The 21,647-nt window shown below is 38.4% G+C and overlaps 1 protein-coding gene across 4 annotated transcripts in view; it reads left to right on the plus strand.

Annotated features, from left to right (window-relative positions):
- LOC146548631 (voltage-dependent calcium channel gamma-6 subunit-like) overlaps nucleotides 1–21,647 on the plus strand; it is a 43,926-nt gene that overhangs the window by 11,676 nt on the left and 10,603 nt on the right. The window contains exons 1-3 of one of the 4 annotated variants that reach the window (XM_085261633.1): nucleotides 16,793–16,832; nucleotides 20,200–20,403; nucleotides 20,510–20,791. In XM_085261633.1, the coding sequence (XP_085117759.1) occupies nucleotides 20,582–20,791 (210 nt within the window). In that variant the 5' untranslated portion in view covers nucleotides 16,793–16,832; nucleotides 20,200–20,403; nucleotides 20,510–20,581. Of the gene's footprint in view, nucleotides 1–16,792; nucleotides 16,926–17,036; nucleotides 17,201–20,199; nucleotides 20,792–21,647 lie in introns of those variants that run through there. The other 3 variants (XM_085261631.1, XM_085261630.1, XM_085261632.1) reach the window with 3 other exon arrangements.

Below are 21,647 nucleotides of genomic sequence, written 5' to 3' on the forward strand. Positions count from 1 at the left end.
AAAAAATCCATGTGTCTAGGACACAGTTACCTCACCTCTAATACAGGCGGCCTGTCATTGCCCATTTACCCTCTTAAAGGTAACACAAGTGCTCCAAGCTATCCTTAGAAAACTGTAGCTGCACTGCATACAAAACAATGGAGGATCAAAGCAGAAGGATACAGTAGGAGCTGTTGTTGTCATCATGGCCGCAGGCAGTCTGAGGGCTGTACCATGAAGAAATATTAATAAGCCAGGAATGTTGAGTCCAAAGGCAATGTTTTGAAGGTGGCTCTGTTTTTACCCTTGTGCCTGGCTGGATCACCATGATGAGCTAAGTTGAACACATAACCTGGAGCACGTTATGTTTGGAGGACAGAGGTTAAAATTTGCTGGAACTGCCACATCTCGAGTGATTCATGTCAGGAGGACATGTTCTACGTGTGAAGGGATTTGTACTTGCACAGCTTGTTGCCTGTGTAAAATACAGCCGAGTGAAGCTGTACAGTGAAGCTACAGCAGCACAGTCTGTGTGTACTTTTATTTCATAGTCAGAGGAATTTGCAGTCTTTCAGATTTAAATGTATAAATATGATTTATGCTTTATAATGTTATGAGTTTCATATAGTGAGGAAACACTGAATAACCTGTAATGATCAAATGTATAAAGTTGAAAGTTCAGTTGCTTTAAGGTCCAGCTGCCTTGTTAGAAATATACTAATATAAATTCACAAGAGCTGGAGAAATATCTTTGGGAATGAACTGGTGAACGCGTGAACTGGTGAATCTGGAGACTACTCGTTGTAAGCGAGTGGAGAGTTGAGGATATTCAGCAGGGGCTCAGAATAGAGCTGCTGCTCCTTCACATCCACAAACGGCTCAGGATGAGTTTCTGGGGCAGACCTGGGACATGCTACGAATGCCTTGGTGTCTACCCAGAAGAGTTGGTGGAGGTGGTGGGGATGGTGGAGGTCAGTGCTGTGGAAAAAGTGTGGATGAATGGAATTCACACGATTAATGGTTTTCTACCACCACTGCTCTCTTACCCTGTTCGCAGCACCTGTGTTGACTTTAATCGTTATATATTTACAGCGTGTTCTTCATATGGCTTTTTCAGCTGTTTGTCTGACAATGGCTCTGACTAAAGTTGTCACCCTGGAGAGGTCATCTTGCACTGAGGAAGCCAAATGACATGTCAAAGCCACCATTTATGTGAGCATGCACAGAATGTGAAGCGTAGAGCCCGGACCAGATAAGGAAGGTTGGCCATTTCTACTGTGACTCTATTATCTCTCACAGGGGTTTTAGGATTTAGGTTTAAGCTAATGCAGAGAAAGTCTAACTGTGCTGAACTTGCTTTCTAGCGTGATGATGACACTGGACCACAGATTAATAATAAAGAAAAACACAAAGTTCCTTTAAAAGCACAGGAAGACTGAATAAAGCTGTGCTGAAAAACACAAAATTAAAGACAGACCAACTGTAAAAAATGCAGTGTGGCTTTCAAAACTACCTGATTTGAATTAACCATGACTTATAACATTGTTTGGGGAATAACCCATAGAAATAGAGTGTAGTTACAGGCTCTGACAAAAGAATAAAGTATTAATATGTTAATGTTAGATCATATTGACGACCTGTAGTGAGAGCTCACTGTGTACTTGCAGATGTAGGTGGAGAGTGGTAGTGGTAGTAAGAACAAAAGTGTGAAAGTTAAGTGAGTCTAGGAAAAAAAAAGTGAGGACAAACTGTAACAGTTCTTGTGTCTGCATTGTATTCTGGTCTATTTTCTGAACCTGCATGTGGGTGTAGAGAAGCTTTCTGTGCTTCTTTGGTGGATTTCTCCGGGTATGATTTTGAGCGATGCTGCTTAATGTTAGCTCAAAAGGCAGATCTTTCTTTCTGTTGCATTCTCAGAGGCTCCTTTAACCCAGTGATGAACACTTTTTAATAAGCATCACCACTAATATTGTAACCAGCTCCATTTTGCATCAGGCGATCTCTGTGCACTGATATCGGCATATGAACATACATAATAATGTAGGCAAGGGACAAGACTGTTGATGCCAGAGGCCAGGTGCTTTTTAGAAGAAATCCCATGGCCAAAATATAATTCCAAAAACAGGTCACAGTCTGAACACCATTAAAATTCCAGTTGTTTCTTTAAATTAATTTACCGGTATCTGCATTGTTAAACTGCTGCACAGAAGAAAAATCTTGGCCTGTATAGCGAGCGGCTGCACCAGAATTATGAAAACACTGACCTTTGTCTCCATCAGAAGATAGATGATGGGTTCCAAGGCTGTAAAACAGCCGAGGCTATAATAAAGATGTTTTTTTCTCTTCCTAAGCTCAATATAAAAGCTACAACAAAGTATTTGATCCCACCGTTTCTGATCCCTAATACCTGACACGCTGTATTAAGGGGCTAAATCTTTTTATATAAATGTTTTAAATGTTAGAATTGTATCTGTTTATCAAATGTTCAACAATTACATTACAGATGTTTACATAAATAAGTGTATAATGTAATCCAACGTGAAAAGACCACCCAAAATCAGTGAGAATAAGCTCTGTGGGGGAAAAACATTTATTTATTTATTTTCAGCAAGCTTACACATTATCAATAATCACTCATTTTTATGGTAGTTTCATTTGAATGCGGGGAGACAGAATATCAAGCAAAAATTGAGAAACAAATAGAAACACAGTACATAAACGTTGGAAATCGATTTGCATGTAATTGAGTGAAACAAGTATTTTATCCAAAAGTAAGCATCCCTCTGGCCATCACCAGTAGGGGGTAGGTGAAGTGTCTTGCCCAAGGACACAACGACCAAGACAGACAGAGCTGGGGATCAAACCAGCAACCTTCCGGTTACAAGATGAGCTTCCCAACCCCCTGAACTACAACATTGGCAAAATGTTGGTCAGTACAGCAGTAAGGTGTTTCTTGTAGCTGGTCATCAGGTTTGGGCACGTCTCAGACTTTGACCCGCTCCTTTTGATAGAAACTCTCTAAATCCTTTACGTTTCTTGGCTGTCACTTAAAAAACTTGAAGCTTCAGCTCCCACCACAGTTTTTCTGTTGGACTGAGTTCTGGAGACTGAATATACCAGTCTATGATGTCATGTAGTCACTTGTCTGTAAATGTACTCTGTAGGACAAAATCAATCATTAAACATGAAAAAAGTTTGTCTTAAGGCATCATTCCATTAAACAAAACAAAATCATTTATGTGAAATCCAATAATTGATTTTTATTTTTAGACAAAATATTTCTTTCTAGTTTCTCATGTTTTCTGCTTTTCCTAGTTTCAGATTTGTGGACGAGCGTTGAGTCCATTTTTAGAAATAATATAACCTAAAGTTTTAAAAATCAGCTCATAACATAGAACTCATTACCTAACTTTGTCACCTTCAGTGTACTTTGGTGAGCAGCTTCTTTATCCCAGAATTCCTGTGAAAATGTTGGAGAAATTAACATATCATTCTTTTTTATGTTGATTCATGTTTACAGCTCTGTTTAAAACTGTGATGTCGTCCACGAGTCATGTTGAGATCACACCAGTAAGGTTGACAGCTTACCTGCAGGTCTGGACTGTTCCTCAGCCTATAAGCATGTTTCATAAGCCTGTTTCAAGCTGACCCGCTCGCAGTCAGGCAATCTAAATCCAGGTCTTTTTCCCTGCCCTGACCCCTGTTATTCTGGTTATGGCATCACAGACACAGAGACAGCCAACAACTGCTTAAATGTTATTTTTGTAACCTTCAGATTAGGTCATATATGATTTGTTCCAACTATAGAAACAAGCAAACAAATACACAACAATAAATAAATAAATAAATAATAACCCAAACATATAGTTAAAATTGTCATTGTTATAAAACATTAAACAATTTTGCTCTAATAACAAATGACACTGACTTGAATCAGTCAAGTTCTAGGCTTTTCATGAAGATACTTAAATATATTATATATAAGTATCTGTTAAATCTGATTTATTTATTTGTTTTCTTTATTTGTGTAAGTTGATATATTTTTCAGATGCAACATAATAATCACAACAATGACAAAAACAGAAACAAACCTGTTAAAATATGCCTAAACATGTCATGTTTGAAAGTGTAAGTAATCGTCTAAGTTTATAATACCCAAATGTTATTAACTTCAACCACAACAAACTGACTCTTAATTACCATCTTAACAGGCTTTAAATGGTGCAAATCTTTTAAGTCAGGGTTTAGAAAGCCTCTTTCAATGCAAAACTGCACCTTGGCTCATTTCCTCACCGCTGCAGGTTTAAATCCTGTGATTCAACCTAAAGATTTTCAATTACATTTCAATTTTTAATCTTAATGGTTCCATCTTTTACCATTTTTCAGTAAATTGCAATATTGTAGAATCACTTGTTTTTATCTCCATATCTGACATCAAGTCTAAATCATCCCCAACTTCTGCTTTTTTTTTTCTTTTTTCTTGTTCTGAGGTAAAAGAAGAGATCCCAGTGACAGAAACTGAAGACAAAACTGGTCATTACTTTCTCACACAGGGCCAGGCAGGTTTGGATAGCCCTCTTCCATCAGTAAATCAGAATACTTTATTAATCCCTAAGGAAATTATGTGGGTTACAGTTGCTCCAAGACAGTAACAGTAACAGACTAAACAATACAATATGTTACAGAGTTTACAAACTTAAGAAATAACACTAATATATACAAATCACTCAATTAGAAATATCAAGGATTAACAGAGGTGATTATAAATAAATATCATGTTTATAAATTGCTTTTAGTACTTACTTGAGTTATCTTTGTATATTAAAAATTATTCAATCATCTAAAACCTGTAAATGTGAAATATATGCAACAAAAAAAAGGAAGTGAACTAATACTTTTTAAGACAAGCTTATGATAAAAGATATGGAAGGCGGACACAATTAGAACCGGTAAGGAGACAGTTGCTTCTCCTGTTGAGACACAGTATTTACATCAGACCCATAAATATCCCAATGAGTAGTGCAGCTGCACACATACAATATCGACTTGACAACACAAACAATTAGGGTGGGTCAACCCCAGTTTGGAACCAGGTTGCTGTTAAAGGAACTGCAGTTTTTGGCATACTCAGAACTCCTGACTACAACCACAACCACCACTGAAGAGCTTTAAAGGGGAATCCACAGACGATTGCTTTGTTGCTGATAGTTAGTTGCTAGTGAATGTTGAATGTTCTGGTTGTCTAGGAAACCCTTTAGTTTATTTAGTGGCCATTATAAATCAGTAAACAGTATCCTGCACAATCACTGATAGTTCAATCACTTCTGGAGGTTGATAAAAGTTTGACTTAGGAGCTCCCTATCAGCACGTTTTCTGCCTGCTGAGGCAGTTGCCAGTTTTCATCGACTTTCTATATAGATGCCCCTTAATGGAGCAGATAGTGTTAATATTATTATTAATATTATTGATACTGCAATTACTGTGCACGAATTACCGCAATTACAGTCCATATACGACATAAGTTTGAGGTAAATTGATTTATTTCGCTCTCTTTCTCTTGATATTGTAATCTGCATCCACTGACAAATGCCACTACGTACATTCACTAGTTTTAACTAAGATAGCTCTTTTCTGTAAGCACATGCAAATCACCCTTGGAGATGATAAATTCTCTGAGTAGGACTGTGTAGGATCACAAATAATTAAACTAGCTGAGTGCCTATCTTGAAAAATTACACTATTTTTTCATGCCAACTGTCTTTTCTCGCTCTCTTTCTACTGCTGTTGAGTGACGGATGTCAGAATATTATTTTACTCCCAAATGCATTCATGCCAGAATGAAACAAAGCTCTTCATGTGGTAAAAGCATTTCAGTCAGTGTAGGACTGACAGACACATAATAGTTTTCAGAATGAGATAAGTATGTATTAAACGCAACCACACAGGAATGAAACTATGAATAAATTTGAATATTTCTGTGCAAAGTGTGGATTAGAAAACTTTGCAATCTGATAAAACATTTGATTGACAGTTCGAGAGCTTGCAGTGCCATTTCCGAACAAATGGCCTAACGTAACCCCTAAAACATCAGCTTTTAGATAGGTGAGAGGAAGATATGTGAGGGAATAAATCTGTATTAAGCTATGAGATAGCAGACTTTAACTTTTAACCAAAAGTGACCATATTGGTTAGAAAGCTGAATCATAGACACAGACAGCGAGAGGTTGTGTTCAAACTTTTTTTGCTAGCCCCCCCTTTGTTTTACAAGAAAATCCCCCCCCCCCCTCCCTGCACAAACACATCCTACAACCACACACACACCCATATTTTTTTTTTGAAATTACATTGCAGTTTATTCCACACCTCAAACCTTTTGTAAACAAATAAACAAATAAAAGTAAATTAGTAAAAGTAAAAGTTTTTTTTTACTGTGTAAGAATATTCAACACTGCTATTAATACATTGAAAAAAAGTGTTTGTGAACTAAACATCAAGAATGTGGGATACTGTTTGTCTGTGATTTGGAGAGCCCAGCGCTGCTCCCGATGCAGGGGAAACAAATTCTGTCAGGGTTACCTACCTTGGCACTTGAAGATATGCTTCACCATATTTTCTAGTCTTTGGCTTGGAAGGAAGTTGGTTTGGAAGCATATTTGTCGATGCTTCATCTTCTGCTTTGCATTTGTGTGGGAGCCCCGTCAAAGACCTGTCCATTATGCTAGCAGTGTCCAAGCATTCTTTTTGTTTTTATTCATACCCCGGCCCCCACAATGGCTCTGCGCCCCACTTTGGGAACCACTGGATTAGGTGGAGCTGAGGTTTAGCAGGCAGCTACTGGCTATAGTTGCACATAGCCAGAGTCTAACTTTAAGTCTTATTGCATAAGCGAAATTGTGACTAAGTGTATTAAGGCTGTGCATAAATGTAAACTGATTTGAAATGACTTAATTATATTAATTATATTAAACATACATACACTTTAAGGTAGGTGCACTACAATAAAATCAAGTTTACAGGACCAAATAAATAATTACAGTTAAATATAATTATACTTTACTCTTCTGGTAATTTAGCTGAAAAAACAAAACAAAACAATATTTAGCTGTACTTTTGAGGTGTGAGCCATATTATGGAGTATGTAGTGGTTTAATTTAGGGGTACAGGTGGCTGTAGCTCAGGAAGTAGAGCAGGCCACCTACTGATTGGAAGGTTGGTAGTTCGATCCCTGGCTCCTCCAGCCTGCATGTCAAGTATCCTTGGGCAAGATACTAACCCCAAGTTGCTCTCTGATGCATCCATTGGAGTATGAATGTGTAAATGTAGTTAGACAGCGATAAGTATAGAGAAAGTGCTTGTGAGATTGGGTGTGCATGTGGTATAGAGCGTTTTGAGTACTCCAGGAGAGTAGAAAAGTTCTATATAAGAATCAGTCCATTTACCATAAATTTCTAAATATTTAACAGGAATACAGGCACATTATGTAAATGAGTAAGCAATTTGAAGTATTTCAGGAGGAAACTTAGTTTTCCAGCCCGAACTTCTACTTTAGCAGGATACAATGTCCTGCTGCAGGAAACAGCTTCCAGTGCCATTTCTACTGTGGAGTGTTTGCTTAGTCGTTTGGTTTCGGTGTGCTGTATGTGTCAAATTAACATCCACATGAATTCGCTGTAAGTGAGATCATCACTTAAGTTCTCACTACTTTGAATAATGTGGCTGACTGGTGTGTGTTTATGTTTAAGTGACAAAAACATTTAGCAGCTGTAGGAATTGTGACAAGATAAAAAAGAAGCTGTCAGATGACATTTGCAGTACCATCAAGTTGAGAAGGCTGGGAGACGGTAAACTGTTTCCCTTAAATAAGGATCACTCAGTAGAGTGGACCAAATGTGTATTGTGGCAATCATGGGGTCCTTAATAATAATAACAATACTAGTAATAATAACTCAGACTTATAGCACTTTTCAAGGAATCCAGGGTTGCTGTGCATGCTGTGCAACAAGGCCTTAGTGCATAGATGACATTTCACGTGCTCTTTGAAAATGCTCAGATATGATGTTGGAGATTAGAGGGGAGTCTGTCCCAGACAATAGGCTCAGCAGCACTAAGGGCTCTGTCTCTACTGGACCACATTCTGGTCTAGGGAGTTAAAAAGTAGGTACTTGTGGGAAAGGGAGCATCCAGGACATAGGGAAGGAAAAGCTCCAATAAGAATTACTGGCCAAATCCTTTTTTTATCCCAAGGCTTTGAAATGCTCGTATGCAGCATAAAGAGATGAAACAAAGAACGCGGTAAGAATGTGCGACATCTTTAAAACTCTGCTCAGCGTATCTTTAGAAAGGTCAGTGTCTGAATGCCATGACCAATGAAAGAGCTTCCTTTTGTTTGAGTATAGTTCTGCCATAATAACTGGAAAACATCATCAAGTAAGAGGAAGAGTGCGTTAAAATCATGATTTGCACTGTGACATGCAGGTCACCAATGACGCATGGATGATTATGTCTAATTGTCATTTGGACAATAACAACTGAAAGTGAAAGAGAGCTGATGATGGAGACAGTGCACAGATAAACCACAAGGTCACAGAGAAACTGAAGAACAAAGAAAATAGGATGTGTATAGTACTTAGTTTTGCCTGCCTTCATTTGCATTTGGGCTATGAGACTTAAAGGGAGAGGAAGATTATGGAGAAGGTTGGTCTTGATTAGATCCATCATGTTCATTTGTTTCTTCAAAATAAGAATTTTCATATCTTCATATCTTTGCCCATTTCTTTGTTGAGGCAGTGGCTGTTAAAAGAACACACAAACACAGAAGCCTGAGAATCCAGATTCAGTAGAGCAGCCATCAGACACAACACTTCCTTCACTGTGGAAATATGCAGATTGGCTACATATACAGGAATCCCGTTCAAATATCTCAATGCCAGTGAGATATTTTGGCCAAGACTTATTTTAGTACTGCGTTCCTGGAGCCAGCGTTGTAGATACAGTTGAGCTGATTCCAAACTCTCTCATTACTTTAAATGTAACTGTCTATATCAGTTACATTGCCCTAAACAAACGTGGAGGACAATGACTAACGCCAGTACCAAATGTTTCTTCTCTGTCTTAAAAAGATATGTCACTGTGGATCACATGAAGACTCATGTGAAGAACGACAAGAAAGCTCGATTGGCGAACACAAAATATTTTTAGTGAGGTTACAAGTGAAAGAACAGCAACTAAAAGCACAGCGGGGAAGATCCAGGATGCGTCCAACAAAAAGGCAAACAGAAGAAGAAACTAACAAGAATCAAAACCTACACTCAAACTTTTCAGAGTCACAAAGGGGTAAGCAAGGAGAAGTTAACAAACCAACTGACAAAGGAGACACAAGACTAAATATAAACACATGGGGATCTCATAGGGAGGAACTGACAATCACAGGAGCGTGAGACAGAATAAAGTCAGCAAAGCGACTAGATGCAAAAAGAAAGTGATTACCAAAATAAAAGAAACAAACAATGAGAGACACAGCAGGAGACAAAAGAAAATTCAAATAACAGCAGAGACACAAAGAAGGAAGAGAACTAAGGATATGTTAGGCTTTTAAGTGTCTGTGGCTGCAGTTCAGTTTCCTTTTTTAACCACTGCAGTCCTGTGGAAAACCTAAGTGAACCCCAAGATTAATAGTTTGTAGAACCACCTTCAGAAGCAAATAACTTGAAGGGATTATCGGCCCCTCTGGCTATCACCGGTAGGCAGTAGGTGAAGTGTCTTGCCCAAGGACACAACAACCGAGACTGTCCGAGCCGGGGCTCGAACTGGCAACCTTCGAACTGCCAATTCTTGAGCCACGATTGCCCCATTAAGTACATTGAGGTTTTCCAGCATTTGTTAATGCACAGCTCTCCCCAAACTTTTCACTTCAATAACACTGAAGTCTAGACTTCGACTGGGCCATTGCAACACCTTAATTCTTTTTTTTTCAGCCATTTTGTTGTAGATCTTTTGCCCTACTTGAGATCATTTCCCTGCTGCATGATTGAAAGTCAGTTGAGCTTTCGCTGTTTGAATGACAGCCTCAAGTTTGACTAGAATATGTTGATAATCGACTGTAAGGTGTGCCGGTTCTGTGACAGCAAAACAAGCCCAAATCATCTGTCACAGTCTGGCAGAGAAGCTGACTGCGTGGGAGTGAGAAGGTGGACCCAAGTGCAGGAAGGTGAAGAGACAAAACTTGGTGAAACAAAAAACAAGCCATTTATTAAGGCTGTCAAAAATAATACAAACAAAGGGCAGGGGCGAAAACTCAACCTAAACTGGGTAAACTAAAGCTAACCATGGAACATGAACATAGAAATCTGACATGGAGACCTGGCATGAATTAAAAACCCTGGAAACAATGCAAGGATAGGAAAAAGTCAAGATAACAGAAGATCAGCCAACAAATGACTGAAAAAACACAGGAGGTGATCAGGGGAAGTGGAAACACAGCTGATTAGAATGAACATAATGACGCCACAGGGGAAGTGAAACTAAACACAATGAACATGGGACACCAGACCTCTTCAAAATAAAACAGGAAACATAAGACAGGCAAACATGAAACATATGAAGGGCGAGGGAGACTTAAACACAGAGGTTGAAGACACAAGCAGAATCTAATAAACAATTAACTATAACAAGTCAACATAGGAAAAATAGTAATGAACTTAGATAAGCTAATGAACTTAAACATAAACCAAACATCAAAATATATTAAAACTCAAGACGCAGGGTTAAATGACCCAGGAACCAGTAAATGAACCAGAATAACAGTGTTCGAGATACTCGATTAGTAAACATGAACTTGGACAGGCTCACCCTCAGTGGTTCACGCACCCTGATGTATCCTCTTCTCCCATCGTGTTGGTGTAATCTCATTAGACCTCACTGCAGTACACAAGTTCACGCTTCAGGGTCCTAACTCTCTGCATGCCTTAAGGATCAGAGCAGCTTAGTTTCACACCCTTCACCCTTCTCTCCCTATATACCTCTCTGCCAGGTACTGCCACCTTTTGGTTGAGGTCACTACTGCACACGGGACATATACGCATGCAGGTTTCCTTTAATAATACATGACTACATTTATTTCATCAAGTACTGTTATTTAAAACTAATATTATGCTAATAAGCTGGTAGCACTGCACCAGAAGGTCACGGAAACATATCTCATGATTGGCTGGGTGAACTGGGAGAAGAAAATGAATAAGTAATATCTCCTTTCCCTTAATGCTGAGTATCCACTGTCCTTGAACAAAGCTCTGAGTCTTCTGTCATTCCAGCTGAACTCTCTAAAGTTTGCTGTGCAGTCACCTTTTCCAATTTAAAGAAATGGTAGAATAAAAAAGTCAAGTGAGGAAACAAAGCAGTATTATTTAGTGAGTTCTCTAACCTTCTATTCGTATTCATTTTGATTGTGTTGTTTTGATGCGAGATTGTAATATTTAATATTCATTTAGATTATGCAAAAAACTGATTTGTTAATGAATTGTTACATATTTTGGAGAATATTTTGGAGAATTGTTACATATTTTGGAGAGCATGTGACATATTCTGGATATGTCACATGCTCTCAACATGTGACATATCCAGAGCATAACAAGGGTCATATATTGGATCTAGTTGTCTGTAAAGGTTTAAATGTATTAGATGTTGTGCTCAGTGACACAGCTTTTTCAGATCATTATTGTGTCACCTTTACCAGTAGTCTGTATTACTACTGGTAAAGGTGAATTTAAAATAATTTAAAAAATGCTGTATCAATGATGATACCTGTCCACAGCTTATTTAGGCTTACACACCACCATCATCTTTGCTTTTGGATTCTCTTGATGACCTTGGTTAAATGGCTTTAACCTTCATGCTTTGACTGTTATGGATGCTATTACTCCGATTAAGACCATAATTATCTGTAGAGGGAAAGCTCACCTTGGAGGAATGATTTAATGGTTAGAACTCAGAAAAGGGAGTGCAGACACGGTGAATATATTGCAGATTCATTACAATAATTATGAACAAAGTCTTCAGATATATAATCAAAAGTTGAAATGAGCAAGAAAGACCTTTTTTTTCAAAGATCATCGATAACAATATTAACAACGTCCGTGCTGGTGTCTCAATTTCTGGCGATATAGTAATAACACCTGTGCCCCTTTATTTTATTAACAATTTAAGAAATTTAAAACATTTAGACTTTGTATCTTTGACACAAATAGTTCAACAGTCCACAATTTGCTCTTTAGATATATTGTCCACCAGTTAAAAAACAAAACAAAACCTTTTTAATTGTGTAGCTAACTATCTGCAGAACTATTGCAGATAGTTAATATATTTCTTCAATCAGGGCCCTGAAAACTGCAGTAATTGAACCTATTTTATTTATTTATTTTTAAAAAAATCCTAATTGGATGCCTCAGTAATTAGTAATTATTGGCCCATATCTAATTTAACATTTTTGGCATAGCTATTTAGGAACTTTGTTTTCAAGCACATTCTTTTTATTCTCACTCAGAACAATCTTCTCAGTGCTTTTCAATCTGGATTTTGACCATATCACAGCACTGAGACCGCTCTTATCAAAGTCTTAAATGATATTCAGCTCAATAGTGATGCAGCAAAAGTTACAGTCTTAGTATTGCTTGACCTCACTGCTGCATTGGATATGGCTGATCACAACACACTGTTTGATAGGTTAGAGAAATGGGTGGGACTCTCAGGAACTGTGCTTAATTGGTTTAAATCTTATGTGACACATTTGAATTATTTTTGTATCATTCTATAATTCTGACCGAATAAAGGTTATGTGTGGCGTCCCTCAGGGTTCTGTTCTGGGACCTGTAACAGTTACAATTGTGTGGTGTCCCTTTAAGACAACCCAAGCTAATGTTTAGTGATGTCACAAGTCACTGCCCTCTGTAGAGTGTGGGAGAAACCTGCATGCACATGGACGCATGGACTGAGATGGACCTCATATCTTTACCTCTCTAACTCAAAGTAATCAAAAAACTCAGCCTATTACTGCTTTAAAAATATTGCAAAAATTAAGGGTCTTGTGGCCAAGAAAGACACTGAAAAGCTTAATCATGCACTTATTTTCAGTAGTCCAGATTATTGTAATGTATTTTACTGGTCTTACTAAAAAAAAATCAATTTATTAGCTGCAGCTTATTCAAAATGCTGCTGCTGGGTCCTGACCAGCACCAGGAAAATGGATCATATTACACCGATTTTGAAATCGTTGCATTGATTGCATGTATGTAAAAGGATTGATTTTAAAATTCTGCTAATGGTTTATAAAGCATTCAGTGGTCTTGGGCCTAAATATATTACTGACCTACTTGAGAGCTATAAGGCATCTAGGCCACTTAGGTCCTCAGGAACAGGTATACTTAATATTCCTTGGGCTAGAACCAAACAAAGTGAGGCAGCATTTAGTGTTTTCATGTGTCTCAGTTGTTGAATAAACTCCCCTCACACCTGCGGTGTGTAAAATTTATTAGTTATTTTAAATCGGGCTGAAAAATGTTTTTCTTTTTCATAGCTTTTACATGAAAAATAAATTTTATTGTAAGTATTATATTTTCTATTTTTGTCTTCGTAAACCACATTGAACAGCTTTTGTATGAAATGTGAAATATAAATAAATTTGACTTTGACTTTAGTGAGCTACCTAAAAAAATATCTGTTCCCTTTTGTTGTCGTCCTAACTTTTTCTTCTATACCCTATAGATAGATAGATAAATAGATAGATTCAACCATTGAATCTACAGTGTGCATTCAATGTTTATTTGTAACGTCTTCAGTTAGAAAAACAAATTTCAAGTGAAACATGATTTTTACCTTTCTATTTCTAGTGGCTAAAACCTGATCAGTTCATAACTCTGAGCCTCCATCAGCCATCTTTGGATGCTTTGCATTTTAATTTGGCTGCTCTGCCTAAGCAGTGAGGTGAACTGTCTGGACATGTCATGTCTTCTGTTTATCTTTCTATGATTCTTCTTTTTCTTCCAAGTTCCTTACCTCTTTTACTTGATCTTCTCTTTTTCTCCCTCACACTCAGTCATCCATCTTTGTCAGCCTCTGTGTCTAACCTTCTTGCTTGTTCACACACAGTTTATCACAATGCCAGGCACATCTGACTGCAGTATTCTCTCCCTCTGGCAGCTGGAGGACCAGCCATTCACTGACCCTCTGATTAGACAGTTGGAAAACAAACTGCTTGTACCACTGCGACACAGTGAGCTAGAGCCCACAAACATGTATTTGTTACAACATCAACATCACCTTAGTTTTAGAGACTGCTTTGTTTGTGGAGATGCCTTCTTACTGGATTGTTTTTTGGAGGGAGGGTTTGTTTGACCACTGTTTCTGTGAGTCCTACTTAGAGCCCATGTAAGTGAAATGTGAATAATAACAATCAATTTGATTGTTTGATTTGATGACTGTCAGGAGCAATAATGCTTTAGTCAAGCTTTTCAATTTCTTGCACAACTATGCTAATACTCACACCAACACCAAATAAAGCATATGAATCCAATAGCAGTAAGACAATGTTTCATATGGAAAGGAAACATGTCCAGAAACCAGACAAAGTCACTGAGCACACGGTCGGTTGGGGCCATCTTTCTGATGTATTCGTGGATGTTTGTTGTTCCATCCTGGACTGTGGTGCTGAGACTCACTAGTCCCTGGCCTCCTTCCATCCTCTTAGCATACAGCCTCAGGGTGCTGGACTTGGGGTGAAACCACCATGCATGGTCAGGAGCTTCCTTGTTTTGATGTTAGTGGCTTCTATCGCCTCCTTTGGCCAACTTATTATCCCAGCAGGGTACCTGATCACGGGCAGGGATAGCCTGGATCTTGATCTTATCGTTCAGCTGACTCTTCAGGATTTGCCTGACCCTCTCCAAGTACTTGGTGGTTGCAGCTTTCCTAGCGGCCTCTTCATGGTTCCCATTTGCTGTGGGATCTCCAGGTACTTGTAGCTTTCCTCAGTGTCTCAAAGTTGCATTCTGGTAGTTCGATCCTCTCAGTTCTGACTACCTACCCTCTCTTCATTACAATCCGACTACACTTCTACAATCTGAACGACATTCCATGTCCCTGCTGTAGATCCTGGTGGTGTGGATCAGTGAATCAGTGTCTCATTTACTTTTGGCATACAGCTTGATGTCACGGAGGCGGCTGACAACTGCTCCGTTCCGTAGTCAGTATTTGTAGCCAGTCTTGTTGATGATCTCACTGAGGGGGTTCAGGCCTATGCAGAACAACAGTGGGGACAGCTCATCTCCTTGGTAGATCCCATACTTGATCGTGACTTGTGCTATGGGCTTGAAGTTGGCCTCTAGTATTGTTCAGCACATCCCCATTGAGTTCCTGATGAAGGCTCTTAGGGTCCTGTTGATCTTATATAGTTCTAGGCATTCCAGGATCCAGGTGTGGGTCCAGGATCGAGTCGTAGGCCTTCTTGTAATCAATCCAGGCAGTGCACAGGTTGGGGAGCCGGGTCTTGCAGTCTTGGGTGACTGCTCTGTCTACCAGTAGTTGTTGCTTTGCTCCTCTGGTATTCTTGCCAATTCCTTTCTGAGAGGACGAACCATCATGGAAGGACCCCTGCACAGTATGTACCACCGGCAAATAGAGAAAGTGGTTTGCATCCGGAAATCCTACCAGTGGCTGGACAAAGCTGTACCGAAGGACAAAACAGAGGCACTAATCATGTCAGCACAGGAACAAGCACAAGATCCATAGACAAGTATAACTGGATTCAGATTTTTAATGATGTAAACAACAGGTTTATAACATTAATGTATATTTGTTGCATGGTAAACTTAATTGCTTTCTTCTCTGCTCAGTATTTCCATCTAGACGTTCAAGAGAATAAAATGGAATCCAAAGCAATATGCTGCAGACTTTCCATTACTTCCACAGAAATCAGAATGTTTTCTTTGTTTTTCTTTTTTGTTTTAATTCATAAAATGACAATATTAAGTAGTTCTTGGTCTACCAGTGTTTCTGAGTGTCCAAATGTTTGATGGGTTCATTTTAAGTTTCATAATAGTCCTTAAAGACTAACATACTAAATGCTTTAAATTGGTTATAGCAAACAAACTGGATAAGGTGTCTCATTGCTGCTGTCAGCTGGCAGTAAGCTATCAAGTTTTCACTGTCTGGTGGAATCGGTCTCACCAGTCTAACATCCGATCATGCGAGCCAACCGACAGCTAACCGGCAGTGTTACTTGAGGTGTTGAATCTACAATTCCCTCTTCAATCAGCGGGATCGTAGCTGTGGCCGCAGACATGAACCTCACAGCCAGGGCGGAGCTGACACAAGCCCCCTGCTGCAGCCCTTTCCCCTGGGTCGGATTTAGTGTCATTAACAGGTGGGCAGCAAAAATAGAAAGAGGAGGCACACACACACAGGAACACACACACACATGCAGTGAAGGGGATGGGTCTGAATGTGTGTGCTCATTTTCGCACAAGTACACTTTGAAGCTGAGACAGCCGTCCAACGCAACTGTCCATGTTAGCGTAAACAAACAGATTCACTTACAGAAGCTACAGTGTGACTGAATACCACAGACACACACACATACACACACAAACACGCACACGCGCCATCTCTTTTTCACCTCCTCCTTCAAGCATGAGCACATGTTACCCCATCTACCCCCCCTCAGACGTAATACTGAGCTACTTTGACCTACACTCCCCCTCCCCTCCCCCCCTCACCCTTTCACTTTCCCCTCCCTCAATCACTCCCTCTCCCGGCCTCAGCTCGCCCTCCGTCACTCCGAGCAGAACCACACACACAAAAACCAGGTCAGCAACTTGATAATGTCATTGTTGTGATATTTGTGAGATGGCGGCGAGCGCAGTGAAGCAGGCGTGCAGCACGTGTTAAAGAGTGAAAAAGTGAGACTAATCTGTCTAATTTCAGCATGATAATTTCTGGCTGCTGAACTGTGTGAAGGGGGCTGGGCTGGTGGGGGAATAAAGCTGAACTTCAAACGTTGCCTTTACAGAGTGTTTATGGTGTTTGTTGTGTGTGCGTGTTTGTGTGGGTTCCATGTTGGCTTATTTTTGGATTCACTAAGAAAGTGAGTGAACTTGTTAAAGGTTGACGCTGGACTTTCCTGCTCATGCTTCATTGCTGCTTTTCCAGCGTGTTATATTGGATGCCTTATAAGGTGAGACCTGATTGGTTTTGATGAGTAAGGATAGCAGACTTTAATTTTTTTTTTTTTTTTAAACAGGTGCCCAGGCACTTTACATAAGAAATATTTGAAATCAGCTACGAGCAGTTAAATATGTCAGTGATGTTTTGCTGTTGTGGTTGTGTTTGCTGTTGCTTTAGATATGGAAGCTCATAGTGACCACTTTGCACCACTGTTTTTTTGACAAATTGCCTGCAGTGTATTGTTATGTCATTTTTACAGTGTTATGTAGGCGTTATTATAGGAGTGCCAGCACAAAGACAAATGATACCACAAAATGCAATAAATGTTTGGTTTTTTTTATAAAGAGTGCTGCTGTCCTTTGCCCTCTCAGGAGCAGAGTTAACTTTAGTTTTACTTAATTAAGGGGAAAAGTTGCAGTTCTGCAACATGAATAAATCAGGCACAAAAGTGCTTTTAAACAAAAATTTAATCTTGTTAGAAAATATCTTAACACCAGAGTAATGTTACCTATTAATGCAAGATAACCATTTGAGAAAAACTATAAACTATTTTTGCATTTTCTTTTCCACTTTAGTGTAAATGTGCAGATAACACGGATGCTATATAAGAAGATATGTTGAATTTAACTGCTAACAGTGTTTGAACATGTTTGTCATTGGATAAATGTGTGTGCTAACCAGAGCTATTTCAAGTATATAATTACTTTTTCTGAGTTGTGGCTTTCTGTTACTAATCTAGGCCACACACTATGTAGAGAGCCCCTAATGTTTACAACCTAATTTGACTATTAGAACAAATTGCTTTGCAGTTAATACATTTGCACTGTCAAATCACTATAAAATTGTTATAACATTTGTAAATGCCAGTGTCATTAATGATGTCCCCAAGACACTCAAAAAGGTTCTGGTTCATAACCTGCTGATCAGCTTTTGCTGTGGAGTATGCATGCGTCTGTTTAATTAGTGGTACTAAATTGGCCAAAGGTGAAAATACGTATGGTTGGCGCCCTGTCCAGGGTGCTCGATGTCAGTTGGGATAGGCTCAAATCCTTCTGTGCCCTGCGATAAGAGGTTTAAAAAAACTCTACTTACTGTGCAAGACACTTTCACAATCAACAGAGATAAATCACTATAATGAAGTGCATTATTATATGTAAAGGTTTAGAATTTGAAGATGTGCATTAAGTGGAGGATTTTGTCTGTTAATGTGATCATATGTTTATATTCTACTGTGTTGTTGTGGCTTATTATCTCTGTTTCACAAACCTGACTGAAAACGTCTCTAAGCCTGCACTCTGTGACTTGTTATCTTATTCACAAGGTAGATGCTGATATGAAAGTAAAATTGCGTCTTCTCCCCAGGGAACAGCTTTCATTTTTGCTAACAAGACACAGGGTTGCATGTTGTGTCTGTTGTCACCGCATCTGGGTGGAACTCAGCGGGGCAGCCGCGTCATTCCCCCTCCAGAAACAAAGGGTTTAAGACTGAGTTCACTGGCGATGTGTCTGTGTGACTTCGTATCACAGAGTTTCTCAGAATAGGTAATTGGTCGTGTCTTGAACATGATGAGTATCGCTGAGGTACCGCAAAGTATCTCAGAATAGATAGCAGGTTAAGATTTCACTATGCTGACTATTTCTCTATGTGCTTGCTGTCAACATCTCAAAATAGATAATTGATTTTGACACCACCATGCTAAGTGCCTTTATATTGGCTTAGTGTCCTTATGAAAAATGGAGAACAGGGCACAGATAATTATTTCTGATTTCTAGTATTTGCGAGCTCTCTCCAGTATTGTGTTCTTCCTTTTTTTAAGTGCACTGATGAAAGCACTGAATCCTGGTTATTTAATGCAGTCATTTTTTTGGCTCAAATTACAGTGGACTTTTGTTACAGAACAGCTGCTTCATGTGGGCTCAGATCACACAGGAATAGAACAGAATAGACATTTTTATGGCCCAATTAGAGTCTTGTGAACTGTTCATTTACTTTTAAGATTGAACAAATGACATTCATGAAAGTTTCTATTTTTGGAGAGTTTGACATTATTTACACCTGGGTGATATACGGATAATGAGACTTCATAATGGACTTTTATATTGTTCACTGACATAAATAACCATCTTGCTTGAGCCATGGGTCAGTCACAATGAAATGTCAAAGCTGGATTTAGTTTTATAATACAATACTTTCTCACAAATAAAACAGGTCTTCAAGAAAAAAATATTCAGCTGCATGGGATATTTTTGGTAAATGTTATGTTACCACCCCCCGAATTCTGAGATTAAAGTCAGATTTCTGAGAAAAAAGTCTGAATTCTGAAAAAAAGTTTGAATTCTGAGAAAAAAAGAATTCAGAGAAAAAAGCCTGAATTCTAAGATTAAAGTCAGAATTCTCTGAATTCTGACTTTCTTTTTCAGAATTCTGGAAAAAAACAAACAAACAAAAAAAAAACAAAACGATGCACCCGTTTTTTGTTTTTTTTTGTTTTTTTCCCCCGGTGGCCCTAATCCTGTTCCATAGTAAACATCTATAAGAAACAGTCAAAAAATCCTATGGAGTTTTTTTGTTACAGACCTGTGTAATATGTCTTTGTATGAGTTGGGACCTCTGATGAAGTTCACAATGGTTTTAGATGTAATCATTTGATTTAAATTGCTGGGTTTTTTATGAATCAAAGAGCCAGATCATGATATTACACATTTGCATTTCCTGTAATAACATTTTTTAAATTCTGCATATTTAATGCTTTTTGGTTTTTATGTCCAAAAAGATAAGAATTAGTTTATATTGACTTTGTATATGTATATTTGAGAATTCAGATTTCTGTTACTAAAATAAAATTTTATATAATAAAGCCTTTTGCAAAATGACTAGCTGACACTTTTGAATATTTCTGTGACTCTTGCATGTTTTGCACATTCTGTATGTGAAGCCTCTTTTATGATGATATAAACATATTTAATGGCTCTTACATTTTAATTCTTTGTTCCCTCTTTTCATTCTAGGAAGTGTCCTTTCTTACTCTCCTGACCTACCTCTACTGATGTTCAGAAGATACTCTTCTCAGTACATCTTCTTTAATCTGTAATCGTTTATTTTTTCCATGATGATTCACTTAGCGGTTTTGTATCTGTCATCCAAGCCACCATTTTTCCTCAGCATTCTTTTCAAGAGAAGGATAATTGGCACCTTTTCCTCCTAAAGACGTTGTATGTCTAGTTTCTGGTCCCATTCTGGACATTTTAATAGTTTTTCTTTCAATTCCTAACTAGCCATTTCCTCTGTTTTTGCTCTACTCTTAATCTTGAATTGAAGAAAAGCCCAAATCGAGTTAGACCACAGACTGGACCCTGCTCGGCTTCCTTGGTAGTTTTATATTTTCTCAAAATGTGGTCAACGTTTTTTGTGACTGACGAGGAGGGCCGCACTGTAGGCCCAGGGACCCCCGGAGTGGCTGGCGGGCCTGTACCAGGAGGACCAGCCCAGGGTGCAGGGGGTCTGGCCAGCCTGATGAGTGGACGCAGTACATTTGGTGGGAACAAGCGCCGCAGGACAACATCAACAGGACATGCCATGAGTGAGGCCCAGGAGGGAAAGGTAACTGGTTTTATATTGTGTAGATGTATGTTTATTTTCTGGATGCATGATCGTAGTCTGGAGGTAACAGAACCAATCAAATAGCTGCCTTAAGTGAAGTCAAGGTACAGGGAACACACCACAGGATCAGAAAATGGCTCTGAATATTAGAAAATACATGTTTTGAAAAGATTAATTTCAGTTATCTGACAATAAGGTGATAAAGATTAAACTGAAATGCAATCTATAGGTGTCAAATAGGTATGTGACTATGAAAAGCTATTAATTTTCCTATTTCAAAATTGTATTATTTTACTATTAGAACAATTTTCTGGCCTTGCTGTCTGTCATTCATCTGACAACATCAGGCAGTGAGGAAAAAATGGGAATGGGACATATCTTTGTTTGGTCACTATAGTCATATATGTGACCAAATCATATATGATTTATGAGTAAAAAAGTCAATATTATGTGCTTTACAGACTTAGTCTAAATAATCTAAGTAATTTTATGTAACTGAGCTCAGCCAGACACCTCTGAAAGCACCATTTTGATTCTGTGTAGTGCTGTGTGTAGGAGTGATGGGTAGGAGTCCTATTTCTATGCTGCCGTTTATTGTTTGGATGGTATGGAGGATCACAACTGACAAAATTTAAATTACAGAAATAAATCAACAAATTCATCAACACATCCTCAGTAAAATGCCCTAAAAACTACTGTTAAAAATACATTTAGAAATAAATTAATATGTGACAAACTGAAAGTGATGTCTTCATTTCATTTCATTAACTTGCTTGTTTAACTTTCAATTAAATACTCTCTCTCTCATATATATGCAGTATATTTAGTTTTATCTAAACATATTTATTTAAGATGT

The sequence above is a fragment of the Mchenga conophoros genome, linkage group LG22 (assembly GCF_057382185.1).
Source record: "Mchenga conophoros isolate Kocher_MC1m ecotype Shallow Benthic linkage group LG22, M_conophoros_male_GT1.1, whole genome shotgun sequence".
Taxonomy (NCBI): domain Eukaryota; kingdom Metazoa; phylum Chordata; class Actinopteri; order Cichliformes; family Cichlidae; genus Mchenga; species Mchenga conophoros.